This window comes from Bubalus kerabau, chromosome 10 (assembly GCF_029407905.1).
Source record: "Bubalus kerabau isolate K-KA32 ecotype Philippines breed swamp buffalo chromosome 10, PCC_UOA_SB_1v2, whole genome shotgun sequence".
NCBI classification, from domain to species: domain Eukaryota; kingdom Metazoa; phylum Chordata; class Mammalia; order Artiodactyla; family Bovidae; genus Bubalus; species Bubalus kerabau.
The window spans coordinates 70,606,281-70,633,534 of record NC_073633.1 but is presented as its reverse complement, the minus strand read 5'-3'; the positions used below and the strand labels follow the sequence as shown (position 1 = coordinate 70,633,534).

Genomic DNA, 27,254 nt, shown 5'->3' with positions numbered 1-27,254 from the left:
TGTATTTGATTTTAGAAGTAACCTTTATAGAAGTGATTATTCTAATTTGATGTTTTCTGATTTCAAACAGCTAGTTAAAGGCCTTCAGCAAGAGCTCAATCGATTATATTCCCTTTTCTGTTCCCGGAATCCAAACTTTGAGGAAAAAGGGGGTAAAGTCTCAATAGTGTCACATTCCTTGGGATGTGTGATCACTTATGACATAATGACTGGCTGGAATCCAGTTCGACTCTATGAACAGTTGCTGCAGAAGGAAGAAGAGTTGCCTGATGAAAGATGGATGAGCTACGAAGAACGTCATCTTCTTGATGAACTCTATATAACAAAACGACGGTAAAAAATCTCTTAAAAGAAATTAAAATGTCTTCATGGAATCACTGGACTTCTTAGTAGAAAACTTCAGATTTTTCATAATAAAGAAAAAATACATTGTTTAGGGTACAGAATAGAATATTCAAAGATTATTGAATAATATGCCTAATCAAGCAAGAGACTATTAATTTTGATACTAATTACATGTGTTTTCTGTAGCATAAAATTACCATCTTCCTCTTTTTGCTTCTCTTTTTTTCTTCACAGTTAATTAGAAATGAAATCTAAAACTTATTCCATGCTGAGTCACTGTGTAGAATCTGATGGGCCTCCACCTTATTAGTATTCTGAAAATAATTTTAAAGCCCTTTTTTCTTGGCAATATATTTTAGACAGATTTTATAATTATTTAATCATTTACATCCTTTCTGATACTATCTTTTTTAATTGGATGCATTATCTATTTTTTTCTTCTGATACAACTGGTAGATAGGTTAATTGAACAAAATATAAAACATAAATCAGGTAGAAAGAAGAGTATAAAAATCATGCATAATCTCATGTGAGAACTGTTAATGTGTTAGAATATTTTCTTTAAAAAATAGTAAATATATATACTATTGTATCAGACGCACTCGAGATTATAAGTATCCATTAAGTTAATAAGCCCCTGATTCTGTTAATCCTAGAATATGCCTGATACTGTCTTTTAATTCTTTGCTACATTCCTATCTACATCTCTAATTACATGCTCTTGTTCTTTTGATGGTCATTCAACTGACTCTAAGAGATCTGTGAAACATCACTCATTTTGATAGCATTATATAAAACAGCCAATTTAGTTAACTTAAACTTTTACTCAGGAAGAATTGAATTTACTTTCGTCATATAGAAATTGTCTAAGGATTTCATTAGAATTTTATTAATAAGTACCATAGGGAAAACACATAACTTTTATAGTATCAAAATAGCTAATAGTTTTGAAAGAAAATGTCATGTTGCAAACTTTAGCACTGTATTTTTTGTTTGTTTTTTGTTTTTGTAATGCTGTATTTTAGACAAATTCAAGTAAAATGTTTTTAAAAGGTTTAGAAAATGAACTGAACCTTCTTAAATTTGTTCCACTGTTTATTAAATGTAAGTACATACAGAGCATTGTATTAGGAAAAAGTTGAAATAACCTGTGTTCATCAACAGAGAAAGGCTAAACTGGGTTTATCTATATGATATGGGCAATTAAACAGTTGTTATAAAGACTGAAGTAGGTTAGGAGGCAATGAAGTGACAAGATTGCTAAGATTCATTATTAACTGTAGAAAAAGGAAAGCCATAGAAAAGGGTGTGGTATGAACATTTGGTGTGGTTTTTTTAAAGTGTGTATATGCTTGTATGTGCCTCACATTTTACTCAAGACTCCCCCCTCCAAAACCTATTAACAGCATGTATTGGAAGAATGGGGTACTTTTACTAATTATTTTGTAAACTTTTATAGACTTTCTGTACTACAGCAAGTTCATTTATTAAATACTGTCAAGGATTAATTTGAGGAATTGGATGATTTCTTTATGCTTAGTAGACTAGTGAGCATCTAATACTTACGAAATCATGAATATGAATGTGTACGTAATCTCATACTCCTCCCTAGGCTACGAGAAATTGAAGAACGGCTACATGGATTGAAAGCATCATCTATGACACAAACACCTGCCTTAAAATTTAAGGTAAGGAAAGACAGATCAGATTTTCATTGTTCATCTCAATTTTTTGTCAAGCATCATTTGAAGCATGACGTTAGGGATCAAATGAAATCCTAATTATTCTTTGAAATGAATTTTTTTTTTAACCCTTACAGTGTGTTGGACCCTGCTGGTTTCTAGATTCTACCAAGAAAAGAATGGACAAGGCTCAAAATACATAACATGGCATTACTGGGGTTATTATATAGAATAATATATAGGCACAAGAAGGAGGTTTAATTTTGCCTATAAAGGTTTATAAATGAATGACATTTGTACTTAATCTCTGTAAATTGGATATTGCCAAGTAGAAGAAAGAAGAAATGCTCTGTTCTTAAAAAAAAACAGCATAAACCAAGGTGTGGAGGGGTATAACCCATAGTATGTCCAAAAATAGAGACAGATCTGGGAAATATCTAGTATTTAAAATTAAACATTTGTGACCAACTAGTTGTATATGGTAAGGAAAATAGCTGGAAGTATATCAGTGATGATTCCACGGATGGAAAGCTGGCGTGTCAGCTGAAGTGTGTGACAGAAGCACAAGATGTGCATGTAATGCAGTTAGTTTGGAGCAAGGTGAGCAAGCCAGTTCAGCTAGAAGATACAAGATGCAGGGCATGGGGGCTGTGGGAAAGTAGGAAGAGAACCTAGATTTGATGGGATAGTGGAAAGCTTTTCAGGGTTTTTGAGCATCAGAATAGATCTGTCTTAACAGTGGTTTAAAGAATAAAAAGTAGCAGAGAGACATTGACATTGGCCTATTGGAAAGGACACAGCTTATAGCTGAATAACAGCTTATTTGCAGTGTTAAATGGAGCATGACATAAGTCTCCTAATACTCATTTCCAGTTGAATATATGCCCATGTCTAGTATACTGTGTTATCTCTTCTTGATACCTGTTTGTTTTATCATAGGAACTTAACATACATGTTACATGCTAGAATGATGCAGACATACTTATTCAATCTATTTCTCTGACTTATAAAGTTTTTTTTTAACTTAAACATTTATAAGCCGTATAATAAAGTTATAAGATACATTCAAAACCCATAAGAGCATGGTCTTTGAAGTCACCCCCACCTGGAATTTGAGTTCCATATCTACCACCATTATTATATATGATCAATGTTAAATATGTAGAATTGCTCTGATAGGAAAAATAAACTCTTCTATTTCATGTCCTGGGTTTTGTTGAGTATGATCCACTAAGTATATTAGAATCTCAAAATTAAATTATCACCTTACTAGAATTTATGCCCTTGTCAACCACAAATTGGGACTTGCCATCTACCTCCATAAGGGTTAAATCATGTGCTGCTGCAGCTGCTAACCTTCAGCAGCCCCCTGAAAGGAGTTCAGGGTGAAGAGCAGAAATGAGGCATTCTGTACTCAGGGCGAGGGGCGGGAGGGATTTGGGGGGTGGTTGGGAAGACTAGCAGGACAGGTCTTCAGATAGCTAGGTATTTTCCCGAGCCAATTTTATGAGCACAATTCTTGTATCTCCTCATGTCTTTAAAAGCACTAAAATCATTCATAGTGATGACTGTTGCTCGTGACTAGCAGAAACCTTCTGGAAAAATATGTGCTTGATTGCATGTATTCCTCCTTCACCAAAATCACATATATACTGACCTTCCCCCCTGCACCTTTGGAACAGTTTCTCAGAGCTGCCTAAGGTGCTGTCGCCCAGGATGCAGTCCTTATATTGCCCCAAATAAAACCTAACTCACAATTTCCTGTTGCGTGTTTTTTTAAGTTGACACCCTATAGTTGGTATATCTTTCTAATACATGGTCATGTAGTCTAATAATATGAATTTTTAATTATGTAATTACTTATAGAGAAAAATATATAGATAACTGAAATTTAAAATTCCCAGGTGGCACTAGCGGTAAAGAACCCGTCTGCCAATGCAGGAGACGTAAGAGATGCTGGTTTGATCTCTGGTTCGGGAAAATCCCCTGGAGAATGAAATGGTCACCCACTCCAGTATTCATGCCTGGAGAATCCCATGGACAGGAGAGCCTGGCAGGTTACAGTCCATGGGGTTGCAAAGAGTCGGACACAAATGACTTAGCATGCATGCTCAAAAAGGAATATGTAATACATTGGCAAATTTATTTAGAACTTCAGAGTTCTAAAAGAAACAGAAGTCTTATATGCCTGTTAACTGGCAGATGACTTTACTTTCAGAATAAAATATTAGATTTGTCACATGTGACCACTGAACTTTAAAAAGAGCAAAAAAAGTATCAACAAACATTAATCTGGAGAGTAGAAGACTTCGATTGTGATCATGAGGCTTTGCCACTAACTAGTAATGTAATATTAGCCAGATTACTTAATATCTCTGAATTCCTCTGTTCATTGATCTCTATACAGAGTACTTAGACTAAATGTCTAAAGTATTTTTTCTTCACCCACAAAATTCTTTTGACAGCTGTAGATAACACTAAAGCAGTCATTACTCTTACTGGAGAGATAAGTAATTCCTTTGTGTTTGTCAACCAAACTGCAAATCAATCATAAACGAAGAAAAGTTGTTTAATCCATGGGTTTAGCAAGTTAACAAACATTTATGAAGTGCCTGACCAATGTATAAACCATTTTGCTGGGGTGTACGTGTGCATGCACACATGCATGTGTGTATCAAGCAGAAAGGATTTACAGAGCTTTCTCTTCTATCTTAACTATTTTTGTATCTTTATCTTTTATTCTTTTCTCACTTTATAGAGAGTAATCCTTTCAGAATTGATGCTTTCATCCCTGTCACTGTTATTCCAGATGCTTTTTCTTATATTTTTTATTTTTCTTAATACAGTTCTTCAGCCTTCAAACATCTTTAAGTTACTCCATTCTTTAAAAACAAAAATTTCTTAAACTTTATTTAGCTTTAAGCTACCATTTCAAAATATATATTCATTCATATATACTTTTTCACTTGGAAAAAAAATCTCCAAGGGCATGGGAAGAGATTAAAAGATATGTAAGATTGGGGGCAGGGACACTGTTACAGTATAGTCCAGAGGAGAAGTGATGAAGCGAAATGTTAGAATCTGTTGGAATGACTTCTTAGATGTTGGAGATAAGAGGGCGGAATGAATTTGTGATACCTTGAATCAAGATATGGAACATAGAGAGGTAAAGTGGGTTTAGGAGGGAAAGCTATCATGTTCTGGATGTAATCCAGTACTCATGACTACCCTGTTTTTCTTGAAGCCCTCTCCTCCCTTGACTTCCATGCTGCTTCATTATCCTGGTTCTCTTTCTTCTTTAACCCTCTCTTCTGTAGTTTTAGCTACTCATCAGATGCAGACGTTCCTTGTGGTTCTATTTAAAGCCACTTTATCCTAATTGATTCCTAAGCAGTTTTATCCATTCTCTCAGTGTTATATATCACTTCTGTAATGGTGACACATAGACTTAGATGATGACATAGTCAATTCCATATCTCCTGTCCTAAATTCTCAGTTACCTGTTAGGTATGTTCAGATACCTCAAACTAATTATGAACAAAAATGTGGTTTACTTAATTTTCCAGTTCATTCACAAGCTACTACCAGATTTACTCCCCTCCTAAAATGTGGGCCAAATCCTGTTCTCTTTCACTACCTGTAAAATAAATTATGCCCTGTTTTCTTAGTCAAATAGTCAAGGTTCTGTACATTTCTCATTCCAGTTACATTTTCCCCATAGCCAGTCTTCAACCTTATCAGATTGTTTCTCTCCTCTAAATTAAGCCAGGTTCTTTTCCGCCTCAGCTTTAGGTTATGTGGTTCTATCAGTATGGAATATCTTTCCAGCCCCAGTGTATCCCAACCCCAACTTTGGAAATCCTCTTCATCTCTTATGGCCAGTGCACATCCTTTATCTATTCACCTGTAGCACACTTTCCCTCTCTTATGCACTATTTTACTCTGTCTCCTCTGCAGGATTATAAACTCTTGGGTGTAGAAGCTCAGCCTTATTGGTCTATTATGTTTCAGAATACCTAATATTACTTTACACAAAAAAGTAGCTTAATAAGTCTTCCTTCTCCTTATTCTCATTCTTCATTTTCTATTACATTTAAAGGTACTGAAGCTGCTCCTGGATAGTTTAAAATAATTAATGGTGGTTATATATTTAACAAGTAATGCAAATACAATCTAGACACAACTCATTTAAAATGATATATATTTGGAGATAATTTTATTATTTGTATTTTACCATATATTACATTATGTCCAAATTCTTTGAAAAACAGTTCACCATTTTTTAAATTTAGGGTGACTTTATCATTGTAGGTTGAAAATTTCTTCTGTATGGGATCCCCACTAGCAGTTTTTTTGGCATTGCGTGGCATCCGCCCGGGAAACACTGGAAGTCAAGACCATATTTTGCCCAGAGAGATTTGTAACCGATTACTAAACATTTTCCATCCAACGGATCCAGTGGTGAGTTGTAAATATGGATATCTGTGTCTCAATATTAAATTTTTCCTGAGAGAATCTGTAAGAAATCTTGCAAGGTACTGCTGAATTGATGAGAAAGTATTCATTTACAGACATCTCTTATTTTATTGCACTTCACAGATAATGCAGTTTTGTTTTTTATTTTTTACAAAGAAGTTTTGTGGCAACCCTGCATTGAGTAAGTCTATTGATGCCATTTTTCCAACAGCATTATTTTTTAATTAAGGTATATATTTTGCTATTTATACATAATGTTGTGGCATATTTAATAGACTTTTAAGTATAGTGGAAACTTAACTTTTATATGCATTGGGAAACCAAAAAAATTGTGTGATTCACTTTATTGCGGTGATCTAGAAGCAAACATGCATTATCTCTGAGGTATGCTTTATCTATTACACTTGATAAGTTCATATTTTTTAAATATTTTTCTTTGGTTTAGGGATTAGGAAGTAAAATACCTTAAAGATGTTCTGTTTATGTTGTATTTGTAGAATGAAAGCATAATGTAAAAGTACTATCCAGTTAATGGATCCAGTTAATCCAAAGGACAGGAGTATTCTGAACTTTCAAACCTTAACCAGTTGTAATTCCAGTAATGTAGTAGCCATAAAATTTAAAAATCCACTTTAAATACTTTGTTCTCTAAAGCATGTTGCAACATTGAAATGTGTGTGGTAGATCCTCTTAAAATTGAGAATATTTAAATACTGTGTATTAAACATGGAAAAGTGGAAGAATTTATTTTAGACTGGTAGAATTACAACATTTTGGATTTTTGCATTCTGTTATGTTTGTAAATTTTTCTAATGTAAATAAATTTAAATTTTTGTAAATAAAAATAAATTTTTCTAATGTAAATAAGGATCTTGCATCCAGGTGAACAGTTTAATGTGAAGTAAGATTTTTGGATGAGAAAAATTCTTCATTAAATCATATTGGGAACAAGTATTAAATATAACTAAATTTAAGACATACTATTTTAAATAGCATTTATTTTCTGAAAAACAGCTTTACCAAATAAATATAACATTGACTAAACGCTAGAATTTTAGAAAATTTTCCATATGTTAAAAAAAATCAAAACTACTATATTTAAGAAATAAATTTCACTGAAATGGAATCTAGTGTTAAATTCAAATACTGACTGTACAATCTTGGCCAGGTCACTTCTGAGACTATCTGTTTTTTATCTATATGATGCAGATGATGATATTTACCTCAAGGTTGTTACGATTAAGTAAAACATGTGCAAAACACCTAATTAGACCTTAAGTGTATTGTTATATCCATTCATTTTACTGATTTTCCTATAACTTGAAAGTGAACTTAAGATTGTAGGTGAACTGTGAGCTATATTTTGTATAATCTTAAACTTTATTATACAGTTGACCCTTGAACAGCTCTGGGGTTGGGGTACCAACCTTGTGTTCAGTCAAGAATTGGTGTGTAATCTTATAGTCAGCTCTCCATATCTACAGTTTCGTATCCACAGATTCAACCAATTGCAGACCATGTAGTGCTTTAATATCTATTTATGGAAAAAAAACACACACATATAGGTGGACCCATGCAGTTCACTCCTGTGTTGTTTAAGGGTCAGCTGTATTATGGAGGATTACAAACTCATTATTACAAATTATTTGTTATTCATTTTACAGTTTTTCTGTGCTTTTTTTTTTTTAATAGTTATGTCAGAACTGTGCTAGGCAGTTTTTCCAAACTTATCTATTCTTCCCAACATCCTTCTGAGGTAGTAGAAATTAGGAAGTATTATTTCTTTTCTACAGCTTAAGAAACTGAGGCTCTGAGACTTTGTGACTTGGTGAGTGTCATATAGTTAATAAGTGACAGAGGCCAGAATATGAATGCAGGGAATTATATGCCAAGTCCATTGCCTTTTCTGCTATATCATCCCTATTTCACCTTAGACAAATGGTCTTATATCATCATCGCATGTACTACATTAATCTGCTTGAAAATAGGGTCAACTGAGAGCTTAGATGTTAAAAATTGAGCTTATTTACTGTGTTCCAAGTTACTGTTTACTGCTTCAGTTTTGTTCATGAGACTTAATATTAATCTAATTGCTAGATGTTATCAGAACATAATAAAAAGGAATATTCCTCTGAAAAACAAGGTCTTCCCTATAGTTCAAACTTCCCTGTAGCTACAAGGTCTTCCCTTGTAGCTCATGCCCGCAGGCAGGAGACCGGGGTTCAATCCCTGGGAAGATCCTCTGGAGAAAGGAGTGGCAACCCACTCCCAATATTCTTGCTTGGAGAATCCCATGGACAGAGGAGACTTGCAGGCTACAGCCCGTGGGGTCGCAAAGAGTCAGACATGACTGAGCAACTAATATTACTGAAAAACTAATTTAAAGGGCACTATTAGCCTAGACTAACTCTAATTTTTTTGTAGTCTCATCATTAAGGATATATAATTAGACAAACTGCATATTATTAACAGTGAAGAAATAGGAATACATGTTAGGAATGTCAGGTTTTTAATCATTTCCTAAGGTCCTCTCAGCACACAGTAGAATCAGAATGAACAGTTTACTAAAACCTAAGCATTGTGCCTTAATGTTTTGTTTCTTTGAATTTTTTTACATCAAGGCTTATAGATTAGAACCATTAATACTGAAACACTACAGCAACATTTCACCTGTGCAGATCCACTGGTATAATACATCCAATCCTCTACCTTATGAGTATATGAAGCCAAGCTTTCTTCACCCAGCAAAAGATCCTACCTCAATTTCAGAGAATGAAGGCATCTCAACAATACCAAGCCCTGTGACTTCGCCAGTCTTGTCTCGCCGACACTATGGGGAATCTATAACAAATATAGGCAAAGCAAGCATATTAGGTAATTTCTCTTCGGTATTCCTCATCAATGAACTTAAGCAATTTTATATAGTCATTAAATTTTAGGTACCTGGAAATACTCTATATATTACAAAACATCTGAGAGTTAATGTATAGAGTTAACTACTCTCACTTCTTACATTTGAAGGCAAAAGCCCTAAATTCTCTAGTTAGATCAGATCCTGTGGTTAGAGAATATAAGAAACCTTGATGCACACACACACAAAAAGGTGGAGGCATCAAGTTCCTCATTTTAACCTTGGCCCCATCACTTGCTGTGAAATCTGGAGAAGTCACGTAGTTTTTAATGCTCGTCTCCCTCATCTGTGAAATGAGGGTGTGCTTGAGTACTAAGGGTGCCCTTGCCAACCCATTCTCTGATCTGTGTCCTAAAAGTCTCTCAAATCGTGTCCTCCTTGAGAGCAACAAGAATATTGAATTTCTCTTTGCGTGGTCTCCAGTTCCACCCACAGTGTTTGGTGTGGCGCTGGAGCTCAGTTGTGTGCCACTTTGTCCTTTGCTTTTGGTTACAAGTTGCCTTAATATAAAATGCCACAAGATGGCACTGTAAGCAGGCTCTATCTGCTGGATTCATTAATATTCATCATAGAGATTGTTTATTCACAGCTTTTTATAACAGATCCACTTCACTTCCGGAGTAGGCATACCAATAGTAAATATATGCCCATGTGAATGGCATGATTCTTTTTATTAACATTTTTAATCTTATAAAATACTTTAAAAAGCAAAGATCACTTGAATAAAATAGAATCTTTTTTTCTTTGGAAGCTATATTCCTGCAGTTTGTACAACTCTCATTCTGTTCAACACCATTTTTATTTAGAAACCTACAATATAAATTGCAATTTTTTTGTGTTCCCACCCTGGAAAAACATGACTAGGGCTTAGTCTCTCTGCCAACTGACTGTAATTACGGGTGGTGCTCTTTAGCCTGGTATGTGGTGTAATTCAGCAGAATGACTGGCCTGTTTTGTGAAATGCAGGGGCTGCAAGCATTGGAAAGGGACTTGGAGGAATGTTGTTCTCAAGATTTGGACGTTCATCTGCATCACAGTCATCTGAGACATCAAGGGACTCCATAGAAGACGAGAAGAAGCCAGTTGCCTCACCGCCCATGACCACCGTGGCAACGCAGACCCTTCCACACAGCAGTTCTGGCTTTCTTGACTCTGCATGTTAGTTCATACTCTTCTTTCCAGGCTTATACTGTGTCCTTTTTAAAACTGGAGGAAGACAAAGAGCATTAAGATATTAACACTAGCAGTCCACTCTGTAATCTAAAGTCCGCCCTAGCTTTTAAAGAAAAAAGTGCTTTTCCTCTACTTACATTTTCAGGAATAATTCGCAGGTAAATGCAGTTTTACTCTCTGCATGGGTGAATTAAGTTAAGAACATTAATAAGTGCCTTGTTGCACAGAGATCTTACACATCAAGCATAAAACAAATCTCTTTGTGGTAAGCACTCCCATAAAAGTAGTTTTTTTGTTTTTATTTTTAAACATGGTCTTCTCAGCTTTAAAAATTCATTTAGTTGCTGCAGATCTATGGTATATCTACTCTTGATACCGTTTTTAAAATGCCCTGCCAAAACCATCCTGGTACTAATCCCATAGCTCCCTTTATCAACCTAATTATAAAGCCTTCAAAACTTTAATTGTATTGGATCCACTCTGTGGCTTCCCATCCTGTCCCTACTACCTTGTGTAAAATACTCAAGAAATGAATGAAAGAATGGATAATTATACTGGACTTAGCAATAGAATGATGCTTTATTTAATTTTTTCCAGTGGATTTATAAGGTCTAAAATCTTAAATAGTTGTGAAACACTAAAACAGTTAGTGTACATTTACTTCTGAGGGTCTAAACTTAAAGCTTATTTATCAATGTCCAATGAAGTAAAACTAGTGAGTCCTAGTTTCCATTGACTTACATAGGGAAATGTAGATTCTGAAACTAGTTACTTCCTTTCCGTAACTATAGCAAGAAGAAAATTTTCTTTTCTTTCTCTAAAAATGTTTAAACAGTTCATTTCAGATGCTTGGCTTTGTTTTCTTACCGTGTCTGCTGCTCTTAATTTTAAAATAACCAGCATTCATTGCCGTTCATAAAAAATTAAAAAGGAAGTTGAGATGTGACAGTCCTAGAGGCTGGATCTTTCTCCATAGTCAGCCCCACTCCACGATGAATTATCCTAGCCATTGCTGAGTTGGACATTCCTATTTGGGCCAATTCCATTTTTTAAACTTAATCCTATGCCTGACTCTGAAGACTAGAAATTTTATAATTTCAAGCCTTTTGAATACTGCCTAAAAAATTCATTTTAGATTTTGATATTTGTACAAAATTCATATTTTTTATGAGTTACTCTATGATTTATTGCTTAATAACAGAAATGAGATTGTGAAAATATAAAATTTTGTTTTAATATGTAGATGTCAAAAGAAAACTCTAAACTTCTGAAGAAAAATAACTTAAAGAATTTTGTAAGATGGCGGGTAAAAAGCCACAATTACTTGTAATGTTAATGCACAGCAATGATGCTAGTAAACATTAGGGTGAATAAGGGAACAAGAAGAGCAGGGTCAAATTTGAGCCCCAGAGAAGAGGTAAAGAAGACACAGAATTCTATAGGATCTGAGGGAAAAAACTGTCTTTTAGCATTTTTGCTATTTAACATAGAAATTTCAAAGTAATAATGATAATAAAAAAGAAACTTATTTCTTCTTCCAGGACATGTGAAGGTAGAAATGCTTAGTTTTATTGCGTTATAATATTTTAACAAAATATGTTTTCTGTCATTCTTGCATATAAATTCTTTGTTGGTTCTAATGGTAAATTACTTACCAACTATAGACTCAGCTAACTGAGCTAACATGATTTCTTAGTTTCGTGTTTTCATCTTTAGATATAGATTTTAAAAGTCCAACTTTTAACACTGGACAACTTCTGTAGAAGAATTATGCCTTTTAAATCAAATCCTCTAGATTTACCTCTGACTTGCTTCAGTAATATACTCTTCTCTGTAATCCTGATTTAGATAAATTTCTTAAATCATAATTGCTATTTTGGCTGTATCTTGCAAATCATAAAACCATTCTTCCTTAAATCTTCTTTCTGGAATTTGATCACTGTGATTAGGTGATTCTGGCTTCCTTCTTGCTCACATTGATTGCCTCAGTTCTTCTCGATAACCTTCATTCTAAGGCTACCGACTTTGATTCTCCTGCTTTTTTGAGGGTAAGATGAACACAGACTGAATTCGTGATCAATCAGGGTTTCTCTCTTTGAAGAGTTAGTGTTGTCAATTGAAACTACTTCGTTGACATCAAGTTGAAGCATCTTATATAGCTGCTCTTCATTTCTTTTGAAAAGTATAGGCTTATTTCTGGTGGTTTTACTGTTTCTTTTCTTGTACTCCCTTGTGTTTGTAACATATCATGAAAAGAATTTGTTTCTTTTAGCACTGTTTTGCCTCTAGGTTAGAACTTAAATGAACTATAAATTTGAGGGATGTTTGAGCGTTAACAGATTATGACATTGTATTTCAGAATTAATTATGCTTACATTTTCCATGACAGAGCTCTTTGCAGAAACCTAATTGTGTACTTCTTTTTGTTTGCTAGGATTAATCAGCTTATTTGGGAGTATTGTTCTAACTTTTGGCCACTGCATCACTGAAGGCCATTTATAACCATCAGCCAACACTTTACAGCATCTTGTGTTTTGTTTTTTTTTTTCCACAGATTTCAGACTTCAAGAATCGTTCTTTAATCTCCCACAACTTCTTTTTCCGGAAAATGTAATACAGAATAAAGATAATACCCTCGGTATGGTATATGTCAGGAATAGCATTCAGAACGCTGTAAAAACGGTCTACTTAGATTTCTTCTGCTCACTGAAAACTTGATCAGTTTTTCTATGAGAGCAGCTTGAATGTTACCATTAACAGACTATTTCAAATGTATTCTCTTCCTGTATTTCCTAATCTTAAATGGTAGTGGTCCTGAAACCAGAGTATTCATTAGTTACTTAGTGTGCTAAAGTATGTCATACTCCTATATGCTTCTCCAAAGAAGGAACTGTTTAGAGAGAGAAGAAAAGCATTAGGCCATTTTCTTTCTTCTCTGTTGCCCTCCAGCCTTCAGAGAGCTTCACTGCTCTTTTCATGTAATATGTTTAAATATAGAAGGATTTCATAGTATAAAGAGTTTAATCATTCCTAGTTATTTCAGATATTAATAACACTATCCCTAGGGCTGTTATAATGCCACAGATGATACCTGGTTTCAACACAAATATTTAATGGTCTTTAGAGGTATAGGCTTGCTTTGAAAAAAATTATTGGCTACAAGAGATATTTTCAATCTCCTGATTTTCAGCAGATTCAAAATGTATTAGTAAAAATTAATCTTAGCAGTTTAAAATTTTTATCTTAACTTCTCATTCCTTTTTTTTCTATATCTCCTTTCTCTTTCCTTTTTTAAAAATAATGGATTTTGTCTTTAACCAAAAAAGTAAGTTACAAGTTTCTCCTTGTATTTTCAAACCGTATCTAATTTTGCAATTTCCATGTTTATAATTGCTAATTTTCATGCATTTTTTCTTCTTTCAAAAAAAAAAATCTTGACTAGATATAGCTCCTAAAACAGGGTGTCAGCATAACAAGCTGATTTTGGTTTTTGGCTCCATGACAGCAGTTTGTGATGATCTAATTCAGTGAACTCCTCTCAAGAAATGATTTTTATAAGTGCTGTCTCTAGTCCCTTGCTCATGTAATAGTCACTTCTGTAAAGAAATAACTGACTTGTGCTTTTTGAATATTTAGAAAAAGGAAAATTAATCCATTAATCTATTTGTCCTACATTCAAGTAGTCCTTTTATCCACTCCCTTAAAGCCATCCCAGCTACCTAAGCAGTTAGACCACTTGTCATAACTACACCACATTGATTCAGATGGTAATATGTATATGGCTTCTATTTTCTCTTCTCCTGTTTTTATTCATTCAACAATTTTACCATGAGGCAAGTAGATAGTCACTAGAAGAGACACCAAGATGAACCAATTTCAGTGCTGCCCATAAAGATGTTAAATGCTTATGTGGAAACTTAAGTATATTTTAGAGGGCATATATTCTTGTAGGGAAGGTGGATATTATGGTAGAATGTGATGAACCTCATGACAGAGATTCTAAGGAGAGAGAAAATGTTTTCACTTGGAGAAATGAAAAAAAAAGGTTTTGTGGAAGTAGGACTTAAATAAGCAGAGATGAAAAGACATTGCAGAGAAAAGAAACAGCACAGCACAAGCGAAAACACAGAGATGGGAAGCACAGGTTATGCAGAGATCTAGAAGTTAGTTCTGAGAAGAACCAAGGATGAGTAGAAGGGAGTAGTTCTGAATATGCTGAGGAACGTTTCTCCAACCAGGTGGTAGAGGATCCAGCAGATCTGGCCATCCCCAGAAGTTCCTTTGTGTTCTTATGAGCCTGTGTTTCCCCAAATAGCCCATCTGTTGTCAAATGTTAGGTGTCTGAATGTCTTTCAGAGTAGATTAGTGTTGGGAAATTTGGAGATCAGAAAATGGCAACTAATTATAAAGCTCATTATGGAGTTTTTGCTATTTTTTTTAAAATAAAGGATGTTTAGAGAATGTTTTTAAATATATTTGGAGCTATGATAAGTCACAAAATGTAAATATTCCTTGACTATCAAACATCTAACTACATAAAATATATGGTTGCTCTGAGGCAAAGGAAAAATAAGAAATAATTTATCAAGAACTCTGAGCATATATTGCAAATGACTCTTTTGTCAGTCATTTGGAAACCCAGTTTCCTTTACTAGTACTTTCTACTTAGTACTAGATACTAAGGTTTTCTTAGTATCTACCTAAAGCCTAAAATCATGCAATTATAATCATAATTGCTATTTATAAATAAGATAATTTTTTAAGATTCATTAAGTTTTTGAAAATTTCTCTCCAGGATGTTAAGACACTCCCTTTAAATAGAAGAAACCTGTCCAGTTGGTAAAATGGTTACTTTCTATTCATGTATTTTACTTTTTAACACCATATTCCAGGTTGACAAGCCCTGTGCACAAAAGAACACTCTACTGAAGGCAGAGTGCTGAGGAAACTCTGCCTTCAGCCTGGGTAGATGGCAGACATTTGCTTGGAGAGTAAGGAAGGAAATGTGCCCATATGCATGACTCCCCCAAAAAGAAAATAAAAGGTGAAAGTGAAGTCGCTCAGTCATGTCCGCCTCTTTGTGACCCCCATGGACTGTAGCCTACCAGGTTCCTCTGTCCATGGGATTTTCCAGGCAAGAATACTGGAGTGGGTTGCCATTTCCTTCAACCCATGTTTTAAAACAGTGAAAGCAAATTATTGATGATTGTTAAAAGCCAGCAAATTTTTTTTTCATTTTTACCTCTCCTCAACTTTCAGGAATCTTAAATTCTCTTTTTGTAGATATAGGAATATTAACTCATAGGCACTCCAGAGAAAAGGATTAAGTGATTTTATGTTCTCCGTTTTCTTGACCTAATTCAGTGAAAGAAACTAGGAAAATACTAACCTGTCTGATGCCACCCCTTCTTGATACAATAATGAGAAAGCAGGTCCAAGGCAACTCCGTGTAGATTTGGGCCGACTTTGGCCAAGAGCACATCTCACAGCATATGTAGCATAGTACTACCATGTAGTGATCTCACACCGTTGGGAATTCTGTGGTCTGCTTAAAGAAAAAGATGAGACATTGGCACACCTACATCCACCCATCCACCCACCTGTAAAACCAACACGAATATGGTGTCAGCTGCAAACCAGACTGCCTGGGGTAAACCTTTTAAGGAAGATGAGAGACTGTAAAATAGGTTCATCGAGTACAAGCTGGTTACCTAAATTTCCATTTTGATGGGGACAACCTACAGATAAATAGAAAGGGAGGGGATGGGGTAAGCCAATCTAGTTAATGACACTTATTAAAAATCCTGTAGGTGATAAGAAGGACAGGGACACATAAGGAGACAATAAATTCATCATTTGGGTTTGTAGTATACGAAAGGCAGTGTTGCACAGTGATAGCACATTAAGAATACATTTCAGGGACATAAAATCAAAGTGGAGCCGAGTAACACTGGTTGTAACAAGAAAAATCTCCCTTTAACTTTAGAATAACAGTTGTTTAAGACTGTTGGACTAGGAAGGCATTCTACAGTGGCCTTTAAAAGGAATTCTTAGAAATAACATGGTATGGGCTTTACCAATTTTAATGTGTATTTCCCATCTCTTTGTTTTTCCTCTTATTTCTCCTTTTTTTCTTCATAACTGACTTCACCTTGACTCCTCTTCAAGGAGTCAAGTTGTGTTTAAGAATTCATTTCTTCTTTTCATCTTCTTGTCTGTTATGCCAGAATGTACCTACGAATTTTAACACAGATGTCCCATGGAATACGAAAAATAAAAGATTGACATTCCTATCCTGCAGTTCAACATGTGGATTTCAACTATTTCTGACTTCTTATGGACTAGCTTATAATTTAAATGAGAAAAATAGCAGTTTTGTAAAAAGTCTATGTCAATATAGTTCATAGTGCTTTATAACCTGATTGGGTATTTATACTGTTTGAGTGTAAATAAACCTTATCTAAAACTTTTTAGATAAGATCCATGGACATTCTTTGTCAGAAAAGCACAATTGAATAGAAAAATAACTATAAAGGCATTTTTAAATCACCAAATGGTATTGTTTAAAATAAACATTAGCTAAACGTTTATTTGAAATTGTGCCCTAAATTGATGTGATTTCCTTTATGTGATTTCCAAACTTCCTGGGTAAAGCAAAACCCAGCTTTTTCTCCAACCTCCTTAATTTTTGCCAATTTTTACTTTTTATACCTACTAGCACACTGAACAAAAGAGCAGATTTTGAGTCTGAACGGTAGTGATTTTTATTTTTAAGACAGACCCTTCAAAATACTGTATGGCTTATTGACAGCTTTCGAGGGATTCCCGAAGATGAAATTATCATTTGTCTAAGTGTTTTATCTCTTAAGGATTTGTTAGATGAACCAATTGCAGTGGTATAGCCTTGGATTTGGTAAGGTGATTTTTCTCACGTGTTACAAGGACTTTCTGTGTGTTTTAGAAAAAACTTAATTGAATTTACTGAGCTATTTGAGGACAGCACTGTTGTAAATGAAGTCCTTAATTTCACTTTCCCAGCCAGTGGATTCTTGAGCACAGGTATGTCCCAGGTGCATGTTTGGCCCAGCTGACAGGATAGAGACTAGACTACGTCGTGGCCCTTTGAGGAATTCAGCATAGTGGGGAGAAAAGCATTGTAGGACTGCAGTGGATGTTACCTTCCAGCATGTTCCCCTGAGCCAGCTGATGTAAAGAGCCTCCTCTGTGAAGGAGCCTTTGAGTGCGCTGTTGCACTCCTGCCGACATTATTGCATCTAAGGCAGACCCGTCATTCTGCAAGAAGACTATTTGATGTATCTTTCAGGTTAGGCACAAATTATAAATAGGAAGGCCAGGATTTGAGGCCAGTTTCTTTATTCCAAATATACTGTATGGTACCAAGTGAGATTTTTGTTTTCTTACTTTATTATTCCATACTGACCTGAGCATACAAAGGAGAGGGTTCACCAGACAGAATCCTAAGCTACTGAGGCTCTTGAGTGTTTTCTTCCATAAGATGAGAGTGGAAAGTCACTTTTTAAAAAATAGTAATAATAATTAGGAGAGTCACTTCTGTTTGGTTAATTTTTATCCTCTAAATCTAGTAAGTCTGTGCAGAAACAATCTTACTGTGATACTTACTCATTTGTTTGACTTCTTTTTAGTGGAACTGGATCACAGAATTGACTTTGAACTCAGAGAAGGCCTTGTGGAGAGCCGCTATTGGTCAGCTGTCACGTCGCATACTGCCTATTGGTCATCCTTGGATGTTGCCCTCTTCCTGTTAACCTTCATGTACAAACACGAGCACGATAATAATGTGAAACCCAGTTTAGATCCAGTCTGAACCCTTGAAGGACATTAATGGCCCAAAACTGATTTTTTCTTGTTAAATATGTGTGTCAAGATATGAAAGTTTCAGGTTTAAGTATGTTTCAGTTTTGTTTAGGGCAAGAAATATTTGAATTTGAAAGCACTTTATTTTATTTAAAAAAGCAAAACAAATGTTCAGTTCAAAAGAAGTTATTTATAATTTTCATCATTTTAATTATGAGTCTGACAGAACCCCTTGCAGAGGATCAAGGAAGACCTAGAATTGAGGAAGATTTAGGAACCTGCAAGCTTATAAATCACAATCTAATTTCTCCCAAATATAAAGGCATATTAATGGGTTGAACCTAATGTATTAACCAAAGTATGTTATAAATCTAAAATGATCAAGATCCAGGATATTCTATGTAAAGATCACAAGGTGGTATCATTGTTTTAGATTTGTATGAAAACTTACATTTCCACAATTTCTTTGAAACATGAGTAGAACAAGTTTAAAATGTTTTGAATTTAACTTGTTTAACTCTCTAATGCTGAGAGAAACATTTGAACTACTGTATAGTTTATTACCTCTGACTAATTGCTTTGTGTCAATGTATGAAACATTACATTTTTTTAAAATTTCTTTGAACAATTTAAGAACCACATTTATTTTCTATAATGTTAAGACCCTTTTTTCTCAGAACTCCATCTTTGTACTCTTCAGATGAATATATAGACACTGTGGTATAATTTCAGTATTTTTTCCATTAAAAACTTGTAGTTTCACACAAATAACACTAGTTCAATTATTTTGAAAAAGAAAGTGAACTTTTTATTATGTCACATGCACCTCAAAGAAAACTGAAGGTTTCTACTTGACACAGAGTACTCCAGAATAGGTACATTTAGTAAACTTTATTGGAAAATTAGTCAACTTCTCTGGAGTAGGGAGTATAACTCTTTTAATTAAGTATATAAGCATCTGTGTGCCAAACAATTAACATATAAAAAGGGGATAGAGTGCCCTAACAAATTTTTTAAGTGTTTTGAGGAATTGTAGTTGCAACATAGACACAATGTTCAGGATTCTGAGGCATTGAAAGAGTTTCCTTGGCTGTCATTTTTTCCACAGTGCTTTTCATCTGAGGAGCTCAAAGTGCTTTGTGATTTAATAATCTATGTAGAAGCTCCTTGAGGTAAGTGAATGAGTGTTATTCTCATGTTACATGTTAACACACTAAGGCACCAAAATATATAAAGTGCCTTGAATTAGATGACAAAGCAAACCAGGAGAGCTCAGATTGGAGACAGGCCATATTCTTTTATGTGCTGTTCATTGACTAATAATTCACACATGACCTCTTATTTTGCAAATAATAATAATAACAGAAGTTGCCATTCATAATTTGGAGAAATGACTGAAACCAGTCCTTCACCCTACTGGTCATATACATTCTTGGGTTCTCACACACAAAGGAGGAGTTACTTAGAAGGAATCAGTAGCCATTTCTGCTACAGCCAACCCTCACTTATGAGAGGCTTCCACTGGGTTCTCCTTAAGGTGCTGTATTTGCTTATCTCAGCTTCACAGAAGTCATTGTCAAACTAGGAGCAAAGTTGGTCAGTTATACATCTCACCTTCCTTCTTTAGAAGATATAAAATCTTTGGCTTACTTGTAGGCTTTACTTGGTTGGCCTTTCATTGAATTTGCACAACATAAAGCACTTCTTAGTGTTTAAAAAGATCCTAAGGCTTCATAGCCAAATATGTGACTCACTAAGAAACTCTTGCTATAAAAGGCTTTTAATGCTATCTTAGCAAAGCTGAAGCAATGTCTTTCAAATCTAGAGATTCCTGTGAACTCAGGTCATTCTCATACCCTGTTTATTTCATAGTTCTATTTAGTTTTCAGGAGAATTAAACTTCCATCTCATATACTGTTTCATTAAAGGTACACGAGCCTTTGGGTCTTAAGACATTCAAATGCCTCAGAGCTTTAAGGGATTATTCATTCTTAACCGCTAGAATGTCAAGAGCCCCTTTCACCTGAGGGGAGTGAAAACCTATCAAACCTTTTAATTTGATATTCAGTAAAAGGAAAAGTATACTCCCATAGCTATAGGAAGATATCAGCTTCCATTTTTTCATGTTAGGGAAAAAATCCAATTTAGCCACATGGAAGTTATTTGAATTCTTGAAAAGAGCAATATTAAAACCACCTTTTCGAAATGAGATATTCTGGATTATTGGACAGGTGTTTTGTTTTCAATTCATTATTTCATAAACATGGCGTTTTTTATTTCACAGTACTCTTCTTATTTCCATGTCTCTGCATGTTATCATGGAATGTACTTGTATATACTCAAATAATATACAGAGTATGTGTAATTCTAGCTTGATTTAGAAGCTAAGTCAGTTACTGAGTAACATTTTGCAACTTTATTCCTGCAAGTACTAAATTGGCCAAAAAGTTCTGTTTTTGATACATTAAAATTTTATTCTCTACTTTGTGTACCTGCTCTGATGATTCTTCTGAGTACTGGTCAGACCATTCAAACAATTTTAATCCAGTTAGGCCCCTAAGAATTTTTTTTTTTTCCTAAGAATTATTTATACTTAGAATAAGGAGGATGTTTTGTTAGTTCATAACTTTATTTTTGACAGTAATTATACTTGTGTTATAATCCAGCGTTACAGATATTAGCACTTATTATAAAATATTCTCGGTTTCCTGGTAACTAATTTATACTCCAGAAGTAAGCCTTAGGAATCTTTTATTTTACTTCTGATAGGTAGCATCTGTCAGCCTTTGGGAATTCTCACACTGAACATGTTCTTTAGAAGGTCTCAGATGGTGACATGTAAACATTCGTCTCATTTTCTGTTTCCTCACTGGGGCTGCAGTATTCCGATCTTACTCTGGCATTGCCTTCCCCTGAAGAGGAAACAGGAAGAGAAACCATCAGTGGACTGTCACAGCCAGTTCCATGACTCCTTCCAGTGATGACACTTGGAGCCCCTTAAGGTAGAACTAGACCGAACCTAGAGAGTTCGCTGTAAGGCCTACAGCAGAGGAAAAAGAATTGAGTTGCTTTCTGATTAATTAGGTGGTCAATATTTTTGTCTTCTCAGCCACAATGAGTAGGGCATTCGGACAATTGAGAAAACTAATTTGAGTGCATGTCTTAGAACTGTTTGAATAATCTTTTGTTAGCTTGGAAATGAGGCTAAGGAAGATATGTGATATTAAAGAAGGATCAGGGCAGAGCTAAAAAGAGGATGTAGCAGTCCTTCACTGGAGAAAGAACTAGAACTTGACCGGACAAGTCTGAGTGTTGGATAGTTGACTTCTGTGGTTATTCTCAGGTCTTTTATCCGGATTCTGCTTGTCATCCTGCTTGAATACTTCTGCCTCAGGCCTCTGCCAGTAATCTGCTGGTCCTCTGACTGAATTTGAAACACATGCAGGGACTTCCCTGGCAGTCCAGTGGTTAAGGCTCCATGCTTCCAATGCAGGGGTGTGGGTTGGATTAAGATGGCCACCAAAAAATGCATTAAGTATTTTTATGGCTAGGTATGGGCAATACATACTGTTTCCTGACATTTTATAATAACTTACCTACCTAGAAAAACTTTTGCTGTATATACAGCAGATTTGGCAGGAAGCATTCCCACTGAACTCTTAACTCTGTTAATTCTAGGATGGGTCTAAGAACCTTGCAGCCCACGCTGTCTCCATTTGCATTAGTCAAGGGGAAAGGAAGTTGCCAAGGAAATATTTGTAGTATTGAGCTTGGAACAGTGTACAGAATGGCAGGATATAAAATTTCATCTCGAAGCTCTCATTTAGTAAATGTTAGTACTGGCATGATAACAGCCTGTATTATATGCATCCTGTTTCAGTCGTCATTGGATATTTGCAGTAATTTTCAGAGGATCTTAAAATTTCAGTGTTTATACAGATTTTAGAGGTCATCTCATCCAACCACGTTTTAGTTTGATGTGAGCATTTAAATAGCATAAAGGTCTTGAAAAATAAAGGTGAGGGACAGCATGTTAGGTTCAGCGCAAAGACCTTGAAAGACTAAATACTTGGCAGTAGAGGAGGGAGGTTATGGTCTCTCTACAGAAAAATGTCATTGACCATAGTGGAATTCTGAAGCCAGAAGGGGTGTAGAGACCATCATTTTCCAAAATACGTTATGCAGACTTTAATAGATGTTGGTTCAGAAAATAAGTTTGGGAAATGCCAGCTTTAGAAAACTTTTACAGCAGGACTTCAGAAGCCTTCAGTGTATTAAATGCAATGTGAATCTGGTGCTGAGGGGCGGAGAAGGGAAGTTTTTCCAAACTTAACTTAACCATAGTTAATGGCAACCCATTCCAGTATTCTTGCCTGGAGAATTCCATGGACAGAGGAGCCTGGCAGGCTACAGTCCATAGGGTCGCACAGAGTCAGACATGACTGAAGCGACTTAATATTCAGCACAGCATTTATATGAATATACTTAGGAAAATGCTGTCACACTTAATTCCTACAGCGATGTATCCTTTTGTTTGACAAGTGACACTCTAAGATCAGATGGCCAGCCAGTGATAAGAGTCAGTGCCTATTTCCTTCCCATAATACATCAGGAGCCCCTAAAGGGCAGAATCCTCACACCCACCCACCCCCCTGGGCCGGGGCGGGGTTGGGGGTGGGGGTGTGGAGGGGATGCCTCTTTCTCATCCCCTCCCCCAGCTCCAGCTGTAATCTGATGCTGATGCTTTAGGAGCTGCAAGCTCTCCATGGAGGACTATAGGCTTGAGTTCCCCAGTTGGTCGCCTTTGTTCCCAGGCTCTTGTGAAAGAGTGCCTTACCTGGGCTGGATATACTTCATTTCATGTGTCAGATTTAAAATACCCAGGAAAAAAAAAAGCAAAAGAATGAAAAAATTAAGGAAAAAAAACAAAATGCCCAGGAAACATAGTTTTTCATTGTGGTGATAAATGCAAACTTGGTAGGGAAACAAGTTGCACACTGTTAAATAATATTTAATATTGCTTTTATGTCTTTTTCAAACTGTGCATATATTGACCTTTTATCAAGTCATATCAAGTAGAGCCCTTCTAAAACTGTCCCATCATAGGTTAACTAATAGAAATTTTAAAATTCAAGTATTTTATTTTGGGGAGACTAGGAGATGAGTTTCTGGTATGTGTGTCTTTTCCCCCAAAATAGTCTTCTTGGCAGGTAGTTTAGCATGTACTTTTCCTTGGCCTTTGTGTTGGATTACAAGTGGAAGTGCACTTAGCATTGTCCATTGCCTTATGGTTTTTCATTTATGTGTCACAGGGGGCAACTTGCTTCCTTCCCATCCTACCGTGGTCAGGCTATGTTGGGAAGCTATTCTTTAGGGAGGTTACATCTGGTCTTCTGCTGGAGTAAGATAAAAAACAAGTATGTTAATACATGACCTTTAATCCTTTCTCCTAGAAGAACATCAAATATCTGTGCATCACTCATATCTTCCCTTGACAACACCCACACTCACTACTGTCTCTGCTTGATCTCCAAAAATATTTGATTCCTTGTGAGCTTTGTGATAAACAAAAATATAACCATTTTGGGGGTCTAAGGCTGTCATAATAAATCCAAACTCTGCCAACAAGAATCTGGGGTTTTTTTTTACTTTTGCCACTAGGCATTCCCTGGTGGCTCAGCTGGTAAAAAGAATCTGCCTGCAATATGGGAGACCTGGGTTTGATCTCTGGATTGCGAAGATCTCCTAGAGAAGGGAATGGCTACCCACTCCAGTATCCTGGCCTGGAGAATTCAATGGAGTGTATGGTCCATGGGGTTACAAAGAGTCACAGGCGACTGAGCGACTCACATTTCTCAGCGGGAGGTAACACTATGACTCTTGGACTCTTAGGTTGTTGCCTTTCAGCTTCTGTGACCCTTCTGGTGTTCATCCTCCCTAAGTGCTGTCAGTGACTACAGTAACAACTCCCAGAAGGTGGGCTTTTTCATTTTCTTTTCTTCATTGCCTCTCATTTTCAGCAGTCAAGGCAGGTTGGTTTTCTCAGTGTTCACTTTTACTGAAGCATTTTTCTTGTTTGATCTGAGCAGTGGCCAGTTCGGATGGCAAAAAGTACATAACTTTAATTTTAGAATTTTTCCAGTCTTGATTTTTCTCATTTGGAACTTGTGCATTCATTCACCTTTAATAATTTCAAGGAAGTGAGAGGTAAGTAGTAGAACTCTCTCCTGGATTACACTTTTTCTCTAGATGAATTGATGCATTCATTATTTCATTCACCAAGCACAAGTCATTGTGCCCTCGATTGGACAACCTCAAAGAGTAGGCTGTTCTAAGCATTCTTGGGAACATGGTCCTCCTCATCTTTGTTTATGGCAATCCAGAAAGTTCGTGAAGAGTGCAAATATTAAAATCTACCTACTCATGAAATGAATTATGACAAACAATGTCAGGGAATATATAGTAAAAAAAAAAATATCTGTTGGTGAACAATGGCCACCACCCCACCTCTTACTAGGAGGGTTAATAGCCACTGTGGCACACTGGCTCCCTCAAACATGAGAGGGAAAAGTTGGTTTGTTTCGATCCTGTAAAATCTGTTCACAGCTTCTCAATCCAGGGTCAAAAAATGACCATAGTTCCCAAGCTTTTGGGCTAACCTGAATATGTGATAACTGATAGAAGATTAATGCCAAGAAGCCATGCAGATTGGGATCAACCACTACAACATTTCCAGTTAATTTCCCATTTCCTCACACTTTAGTTCATGCCAGACTGATTGAAAAATAGGGTTTGAGGTATAAGAATCTAGAAATTTCCGTGCTAGACAGACGTAATTCCCTCGAGTGGTATTAACTTTAGATTGGGAAATAAAAGGGCCAAGATGAATGGACACATATATTAATAGAATTGAGATGGGACAGTGTTTGAACTGAAGAAAAAGCAAATGTGGGGAAAGAAAGCTACTTGATGCCTGGTCAAAATAGTCTTGACAGCTTAGACAGTTCATTTTCTGAGAAAGGTGGATGATACAGTGGCATGGATCTGATCACAGCATTTCTTGAACTGAAGACCTGTGCTGGCTCCATTTATCTTTGGAGGCTCCCTGCGACATAGCCCAAGCTGCATCTCCTTCCTGAGTTCTATCTTTAGCAGCATTTCTGTCACAGCAGACTATGTAGCATTCACCTAAGAATGCATGTGTTTTAGTTACTGTAGTGGTGACTTGCTGTTTTGATCTACCCAACATCCTATTTCTCCTCCTTTGGGGTGGGCACTTGCCATCTATCTCTACAAGGATTAAATCATGTGCTGCTACAGCTGCTGGTTTTCAGCACCCCCTGAAAGAGTTCAGGGTTGAGAACAGAAACGAAGCATTCTGTGCTCCAGGAAAAACTGGCAGGACAGATCTTTAGAAAAGATATTTTCAGGAGCTGATTTTATGAGCCCAATTCTCGTATCTTCTTAGATCTAGAAAAGCACTAAAATCCTTCATGGTGATACCTATTCCTCGTGACTAGCAAACGCTTCACAAAACTAGCAGAAACCTGGAAAAATAACGTGTTTGAGTGTATGTATTCTCCCTTCACCAAAATCACATATATACTGGCCTCCCCTCCCTCTTTGAAGCAGTTTCTTAGAGCTATCTCCTGGGCTGCAGTCCTCATTTTACCCCAAATAAAACGACTTGCAACTCTGACATTATACATTTTTTTAAGTCGACATGGTCCTCTCTTCCCCATCTCTCTATGAATTACTGCCCTAGGCCAGCCCACTCTGTGTGGTTCTAAGTGGCTAATCCTAGTGACGTGTTGCAACCTTTCCCACCCTTGGTTAAAATTATTTTCTGTTTCGCCTGAATCCCTATTATTAAAACAGCTTGATCAAAGCACTCACCGTAACCATGCCAGGTGATGGGTGTATGTCTCAGGTAAGACCGTACTTCTCATCTCATAAGCCATGTTGATTATCCCAGAGTTAGGCACATACCCTAAACGAGACTGAGAAGAGGCTTTCTATCATATTGAATTGCTGGCCTGTATGTGCAGGCCTTCTGTGGCAATTCAGTAGTCTGGTGGGCATGGCATGATGTGAACATGTAGCCACCTGTAGTCAGACTTCACGTCTTCCTCCTACAACATGGGTTATGTCCATCTGCTATGGGAGAGAAGCAAGTGGAGAACTGAGGCAAATGCTACCCCTAGTTTTCCTGATTCCATTTGAATTTACTTAAGCTATTTTTCTTGGGTTCAGAAGAGTTCAAATTAATAATAAACCAAAAATAAGCTCCACCTCCCTAATAGAAATTCTGTCTTTTGAAGACCTCCCTCAATCCTCCGAAATTAATAACTACTTGTGAGTCCCTGTCATAGTCCATTTGGGCTACATAGCAAAAAATACCATAAAGTGGGTGGCTTGTAAACAACACTCCTCTCCACTCTGGAGACTGGGCAATCCAAGATCATGGCACCGCAGACTCAATGTCTAGTGAGAGACCACTTCCTCATTGACTGCCATCTTACTGCAATCTTGCATGACAGAGGGACAAGGGATCTCTCTGGGTTCACTAATCCCATTCATAAAGTTTCTACCCACATGGCCTAATCACCTCTCAAAGACCCACCTCTAAACACTACCATACTGGGGATTAGGTCTCAACACATGACTCTAGGGAAGACATTCAGTCCTTAGCATCCCCTATTAACAGTGTGTTTGTTGCACTGGTTTCATTTTGCCTTGATTTGGGGTTTGATCACCTGTCTCTTTTTCACTTGTTGACAGGCTTTTTAAAGGTAGGGAGGGACTTCCCTGGTGTCCAGTTGTTAAGACTT

The 27,254-nt window shown here is 36.2% G+C and overlaps 1 protein-coding gene and 1 long non-coding RNA gene across 6 annotated transcripts in view; one reads left to right on the top strand and one right to left on the bottom strand.

Annotated features, from left to right (window-relative positions):
- DDHD1 (DDHD domain containing 1) overlaps window positions 1-20,905 on the top strand; it is a 67,505-nt gene extending 46,600 nt beyond the window's left edge. For 3 of the 5 annotated variants that reach the window (XM_055538086.1, XM_055538090.1, XM_055538088.1), the window contains 7 exons: window positions 71-333; window positions 1,958-2,033; window positions 6,339-6,488; window positions 9,125-9,377; window positions 10,381-10,572; window positions 13,142-13,225; window positions 18,252-20,905. In XM_055538086.1, coding sequence (XP_055394061.1) covers window positions 71-333; window positions 1,958-2,033; window positions 6,339-6,488; window positions 9,125-9,377; window positions 10,381-10,572; window positions 13,142-13,225; window positions 18,252-18,433 — 1,200 coding nt within the window. In that variant the 3' untranslated portion in view covers window positions 18,434-20,905. The remainder of the gene's footprint in view (window positions 1-70; window positions 334-1,957; window positions 2,034-6,338; window positions 6,489-9,124; window positions 9,378-10,380; window positions 10,573-13,141; window positions 13,226-18,251) is intronic. The other 2 variants (XM_055538087.1, XM_055538089.1) reach the window with 1 other exon arrangement.
- A 2,895-nt stretch (window positions 20,906-23,800) lies between these two features.
- LOC129620617 (uncharacterized) lies at window positions 23,801-26,925 on the bottom strand. The gene is made up of 3 exons (XR_008698605.1): window positions 26,824-26,925; window positions 26,320-26,423; window positions 23,801-23,819 (listed from the first exon to the last, which is right to left on the bottom strand). It is a non-coding gene; the product is annotated as an uncharacterized LOC129620617 (long non-coding RNA).
- Window positions 26,926-27,254: the final 329 nt, after the last annotated feature.